Genomic DNA, 6,630 nt, shown 5'->3' on the forward strand with positions numbered 1-6,630 from the left:
CTGTTCACTCTGATGCTTCGGGGCTGGCTATCTGAGGTCTCTGCTTCGCCCTGCTCCGGCCCTCAGGGACAACATGGATTCAAGAAATCGTGGACATGATCGAGCAGGACGGGGACGAGGGGAAGTGCCAGCGGGCCATCATTCAGCACCGCCACCCGTTCATCGAGTGGGCACGGCCGCCGCAGCCCTCGGGTGAGAGCTCCTTGCGCCTCCCCGGTCCGCCTCTCTGGGCCCCGGTGGCTCTGCCCCCCTTTCCCCAGCTCGCTCCTCTCTGCTCTTCCCTTGCCACCTCTGCTTCTGTGGCCACGAGTGTCCTTCTCCTTTCCCCGCTTCTCATATTAGCTAAGTTACCTGCCGAGGGTGAGGGGTGCCACGTCAGACTCTGCCCTTCGTCCTCAGAAGCACCCTCTGCTCACTCGTCAGCGGGGACTCACAAGGAGGGGGACCCCGCCTGGGCCCTGGCAACACCTTCCCCACACCCCACAGAGCGAGGTGCCTCATACTCCACGGCACAACGTGCTCTGCTGGCTAGAAAACCCCTTTTGGGGAAAGCCCAACCCGGAAGATTTATTTTTATACTAAAAAAGAAAATTAAATTAAGAAGAAAACTGGAAGCAGAAAAGCAGCTTTGGAAAGTGCTTTGCAGAATGAGGGTGGGAAGATGACCCTGCCCGAGCCAGCACCCAAGGGAGGAAGCACAGACCGAGGACCTGCGCACCGGAAACTCAGGAACACAGTACCGGGACGCCCGGGGCCAGGGCTGCACAAGGAGGACACACGCTCACCATGCCGGTGGCCCAAGGGCAGCACTTGTGTGGACAAGGGGCCGAGTCTGAGCAGGAGTGTGGCCAGAGCTGCAGACAGAGATAGAGGAGGGACAGTGTGCAGCCTCCTGGGGCATACGGGCGCTGACGCCCTTTCAGAGTGGTTTGCAGCTTTCTTCCCTAGCATCAGAGTGCTCTGGCTCATGCATATGGTCCAGCAGTCCCACCTCTGTAGCTAAGAGAATGGACACCGGCACTCAAGCAGGCATCTGCGCACCTATGCTCCCCGCAATCACACCAGCCCCTGGGAGAGGGAAGGGAAGCGGAGTCCATGCACAGTGGCGGCGGCGGCAGCTCCCGGGCAGACTCCAAGCCAGGCTGCAGCCCCTGGGTGCTGCAGACACCGAGCTGCCGCAGATGCCGTGCTGCATGACAGGGACACCGTGAGTCCGCATGCAGGACCTTGCATGGCCAAGCGCCCAGGGAGAGACCATGAACAGTGGCTGCCTGACGAGGAGGAGGAGGAGGACTGGGAGTCGGGTCTGGTGGGCACCGGATGGCAAAGTTCAGAGACCGGAGGTGCTGATGGCTACACAGCAGCGTGAAGGCACCGATGCCTTGGCTGTAACTGAGAGGTAGGGCCGTGCTGTGTGCACGAAGCCCTGGATTCCATCCACAGTGTAGCAAGTGACTTACTATTAGAATTACTCCTGGGGGTTCCCAGCACATGAAGCGAAGTCGAGGCGTTCAAGGTGACACCTGCCCCGCGCACACCCCCTGGGCGGTTCTGAGCCGTGCACACCCGGGCCCATGGCTGCTTCCAGCAGCAGAGTCCCTGGGTCGGCTTTCAAAGGCCTGGCTGTGCGCTTCCAGGGGCGGTAGCTGCAGGGACTCCTCTCCCGCTCTGTCCTGGGTGTGGCAGACAGGCCCTGTTCCTCAGGGCTGAGAGGACCGCCAACCACACAGCACGGGCAGAAGAGGGCCTGGCCCTCTGTGGGGATCGGGGGTCCCTGGGTTACATTGGAGGAGAGGTGGTCACCGCTGAGACCTCACCCTACACCAGCAAGGTGGGAGGTGGTGGGGAGGCTGCTTCCAAGAAGAGCTCCCTGCTGCACACTGAAAATTAAATGCTATGTTAACAGTGGTTCCTATTTCCAGGCTTTCGAAACTCCCTCCTCCATATGGCCAGACTTACTGATCTTCACGGTCTTCTACCATGAGTCAGGGTCCAAGTCCAAGGGCACCGATGCCTCCCTGCAGACCCCGGGTGCAGTCCCAGCTCTGTCCACACCAGCACAGCTCGCAGCACCACCTCCCAGACACTAATGATTCCTAGGGCACAGTGCAGGGCTGTTTCTCCGGGGCCTTGTGTCGTTTAGCACCATGACTGCAAAGAGCACGTGTCCACTGAGGGTTTTAAAGGAGAGTCGAAATCGTGACTCTGAGTTTCTGGGAGTGGGAGGAGGATCACACAGGGCCCAGCGCATGGCTCCGCTTGGGCAGCCAGGGTGCAGAGAGTCTGGGCTCTAGGTTGGCGCTGCCCCTGCCCAGCTGCTGCTGGGCCATCTGTGGTCCACCCTGCACCCTGAAGCTGACAGTAAGTTAACCTGGGGCTCCGTCCCTCATGATTCCACCAAAGTGAGAATGCCATCCACCATCCACGGTGAGACCCCAAGTCAGGCGAGCAGACAGGCAGGTGGTGGGACTCTCTGGACCCAGCCTGAAACCCAGGCCCACAGAGCATGGCAGATGCCAATTGGAATTGTCTCATAGGTGTGGACAAAGCCAACGCCATGCCCTCCCCACGGACACTGAGGACGCACCTGTCCACAGCGCTGCTGCCGCCTTCTTTCTGGGAAAAGCACTGCAAGGTAGGAGAGCAACTTGCAGGCAGGAGGGTGTGGGCCTGGAGCAGACGGGTGCACTCAGGGGAGAGGACATGGGCTGACCACTCCTCGGAGAGTGACCACTCCTTGGAGCAGCCAGGGAAGCGGAAGGCAGGTGGCGGCTGCAGGTGGTGGAGGCTCATGGAGTGGACAGGAGAGGCAGGAGCGAGAGGAGCCAGCACTGGGCGCGGCCCCGGCGCTGGGCCCCCGGTTTTACTCTGGGACTCTCTTGACCCCTCCCACTGCCAATGTTCAGCCCTGCCGCTCACACAGAGGCATGGGCTGCTCAGAGGCCAGGGCCAGGCCTGTGCATGGTCAGCCAAGGAGCCCAGCAAGCGTGGCCCAAACTCCTAGCCATAAAGCCTCCAGCTTCTCTAGGAAACCCAGAGCCGGTGTTGGAGGGCTCACTCACACCCAGACAGCTGTTCCTAATGGACGACAGGTCGCCACGCCTACGGGAAGGTTTGCTTCTGCACAGAGGGCGATCAGGAGCCAGGCTGCCTGATCATGAAGTAATAGAACTGGGATGGAAACCACAGAGCTGGCAGAAGGGCAGGCAGCCAGCAGGAGGAGGTCACAAGGCCACGTGTCCCTGCCGGCCCAGGACAGCCTCGGAGCCCTGTGGGATTCCACCTGTCACATTTCTCAGTCACTTTCTTCTCACCCCAAGTTCCTTTACGTAGCTCGGAATGCCAAGGACTGCATGGTTTCCTATTACCATTTCCAGAGGATGAACAAAGTACTCCCTGACCCCGGCACCTGGGAAGAATACTTTGAAGCCTTCATCAATGGAAAAGGTACAAGAAAGCACTCCACAACCTGCGTTCCCACCGCAGGAGGCTGAGTCCAGAAAGCCACATGTGACATCTCATCCCCTAGATGTCAAGGGCCCCCGCAGTCAGGGCCACCACTGGCTGGAACCAGGGAGGCAGCTGGTAGCTTCCACAGTGACCCAAAGCCTTCCACAAACACTTCCCAGCCAACCCAAAAGACTCCACCCTGGGCCACTGGGTACAGAGCTCTCTTACCCCCTCAGCAGGGTTCCTGGGTTGGCACAAAACCAACATAAAGCCACTTTGGTGGTGAGCAAGGAAGGGAACCAAGGCTGTCCCAATGGACAAGACCCTAAAAAGCAGCAGATCAGGACCCCAGAGCATACCTGACACTGCAGTCATCCTTCTCACCCACACCCTCCTGACTCTGAGGTTTTGTGCCGTCCAATGTGGCCTCTTCTCTGTGTCTTGCAGTGGCCTGGGGCTCCTGGTTTGACCACGTGAGAGGATGGTGGGATGTAAGGGACAGACACCAGGTGCTCTTCCTCTTCTACGAGGACATAAAGAGGGTGAGCACAGGCTTCAGATCTGTTTCGGGGCCTACTTCTGGGGGACAGGAGGGGCTGAATGGCACCTTTCTGAAACTCTTCCATTCCAATCCCACACCACCCTCACCCTAGGACCCGAAGCAGGAAATCTGCAAGGTGATGCAGTTCATGGGAAAGAACTTGGAAGAAGCAGTGCTGGATAAAATTGTCCGGGAGACGTCCTTCGAGAAAATGAAAGAGAATCCTATGACAAATCGTTCCACGGTCCCCAAATCTATCATGGACCAGTCCATTTCCTCCTTCATGAGAAAAGGTTTGTGGGGCCTCTGTCAATCAGCGGGTCTGGGGACGCTGGCTGCAGGGGTGGGGTCTTGTGCGTGCCAGGTGCCTGCGCCAGAGCGCTGCTGCCTCAAGTGTCTGCTCCTGACTGGGCCTTGATGCTGCACATGCCTGCCACACATCACAATTTCCAACTGCAGTTTCTGCTCCTAATAGAGCTGAGTTCCAATTCTGAAAAGAATTCCAATTGGCCCCGCTCCTTGACTTTGTCATTTTTATTTAAGAAGCAGCAGCCACCAACAGCCTAGAAGTCCCTCCCCCCTGCCGGGTAGATGCACAACCTTTCTTACTTGCACTGCAGGCCGGGATGCGTGCATGGCTGGCCGAGGGACCCCTCCCAGCCCCCTCTGACTCCCTGCAGGCTTAGCTTGCTCCTCCCACGTTCTAATCTCCGGCCGTGCCAGCGCTCCTACAGCAAATCAGAGCGCTCCTGCTGGCGGCCTGGCTTGCACCCCATCTTCCGGCCCCCACAGCCCCACCTTTCTTTCGCTTATTTCCCTAAAATTTGTGTTAGCCGGTGTTTGCAGTGCACAGTAATTTCTTTCCTCGTCCGGTTTGAGTGCGCATAGACGGCACATCTCACTCTTCTTACGCCCCTTCCCACCCTTCCACCTCCTCTGGGCGCCTGTAGTCTGTGCCTGGGCTCCCTCAGACGAGAAGACGTCCAGCCCATGGTGCACGCTTGCTCCCTGAAACACAGGCATGGCTGTGTCATGCACCTGTGTGCCAGCACATACCTCCCTCCGGCACGAGGCCTGGGGTTCCAGCAAGGTGGGTTTGTGGCCATCCCCCTAAAGGGGACCTGGTGACTGGCTGTGGGTAGGCGAGGCCCTGGACGGCACTCACAGCACAAGTCAGGCCACCTGCTGTCAGTCAGAGGGTGACAGTCCTGCCTGTGTTTCCATCCTCTAGGAACTGTGGGGGACTGGAAAAACCACTTCACAGTGGCCCAGAATGAGAGGTTTGAGAAAATCTACAGGGAAAAGATGGAAGGCATCTCCATCCGCTTCCGCCCAGAGCTCTGAACAGGCCGAGAAGGAGCCCCAGCTCAGGCCTCAGCCTCAGCTGGAAGAAGCTCTGAGAGTGTGTGGCACACACACGTGAGCCCGGTGCCACTGCTCCGAGATTGCTACCAGTGCATCACAGCTTCCTTCTGAAGGACCGTGTCAAACGCCGGTTTCTCTACAATTCTTTCCACAGTAAGAAACAAGACCACCTAATAAACTCAGTCAAATATGACTTGGCACTAGATGGATTTTTAAAAATCCCCATTCTTCTGACAGGTTTACCCTTAGATTCCTGGTCTGCAATATAGCAGCACCTTGAGTACAAACCCTGGCTGGTTTTGTTAAAGGATGTTATTCAGTCATACTCGATAAAGCTGAGAACATCTCAGTAGGTGTGGGGACCATGGCAACAGGGTCTTGTGTGGGAAGGAGGAGCTGGGGTACAAGCATGGGTAAGGGCTGGAGTAAGGAGTGGGGTGGAGCCAGGGGGTGGGAAATTACTGAGAGGAAAAAGAACAGGAAAGAGGACTCCACAAACCAATCTAACAAGCAGGAGACTCCCTGAGGACAGGCTGGGGTGGCCGAGCGCCACCTGGAGATGGTGGAGGATATGGAGCCTGACCAGATACCAGTGGGCAGGTTCTTAGTGGGATTCTTGCAATAGCTGATTTTATAAGAAAGCACACAGATGGGCTCAGGAGAAGGTTGAGGATCCTAACTAAAGTCTGGTCAAGCAGAGAACCTCTGCCATTTGATGTAAACTCAGTATCTTCCCTTTCCCTCACCAACTGGGAACAAAACACACCAACTTGGAGGTTTAGGATTTGCTCAGGAGCAACCCAGCCCTAGTGCATGTGGTCCCCGCAAGATGCTGTGAGAGAAGAATGAGGAAGACACATGCAGGACTGTGCAGAGTAAAACGTGTGGGGGCTGGCTGGAGGAAGTGTGGTTCTGGGCAGCAGAAAGACCAGCTGGATCCACAAGATGGGTCAGAAAGAGGTGTCTACTCGTGGATTCAGACAGTGACTTCCTCCTGACAGGGCATACCTGGTTTATGTCAAGCTAATATGAAAGGGTCAAGCACACGCCTGAGCTCCACATGCCTCTTTCGTGATTTGCCTCTTACATTGGCTGGGACACTGCAGCGAAAATGAAGGAGGGTCACCCTGGAGCAATCACAGGTCACAACTCATGTCAAGCTGAGCACATACAGTGCTCCACCCCTTGTAACTGGCTGTTATCGTCATACATCCTCCCACCCAGCCCTGCTTCCGTGATGCACCCTGAGCCAGAGAAGGGCTTCAGCACTGTGG

General features: G+C 57.2%; 1 protein-coding gene across 3 annotated transcripts in view; it reads left to right on the forward strand.

Moving 5' to 3' along the window:
* Positions 1 to 5,549, forward strand: part of LOC102006651 (sulfotransferase 1C2) — a 12,720-nt gene extending 7,171 nt beyond the window's left edge. For all 3 annotated transcript variants that reach the window (XM_005400799.2, XM_005400797.2, XM_005400798.2), the window contains exons 3-8: positions 67 to 192; positions 2,538 to 2,635; positions 3,321 to 3,447; positions 3,898 to 3,992; positions 4,104 to 4,284; positions 5,223 to 5,549. In XM_005400799.2, the coding sequence (XP_005400856.1) occupies positions 67 to 192; positions 2,538 to 2,635; positions 3,321 to 3,447; positions 3,898 to 3,992; positions 4,104 to 4,284; positions 5,223 to 5,335 (740 nt within the window). In that variant the 3' untranslated portion in view covers positions 5,336 to 5,549. The remainder of the gene's footprint in view (positions 1 to 66; positions 193 to 2,537; positions 2,636 to 3,320; positions 3,448 to 3,897; positions 3,993 to 4,103; positions 4,285 to 5,222) is intronic.
* Positions 5,550 to 6,630: the final 1,081 nt, after the last annotated feature.

This window comes from Chinchilla lanigera, unplaced genomic scaffold, assembly GCF_000276665.1.
Source record: "Chinchilla lanigera isolate Chin_1 unplaced genomic scaffold, ChiLan1.0 scaffold00069, whole genome shotgun sequence".
NCBI classification, from domain to species: Eukaryota; Metazoa; Chordata; class Mammalia; order Rodentia; family Chinchillidae; genus Chinchilla; species Chinchilla lanigera.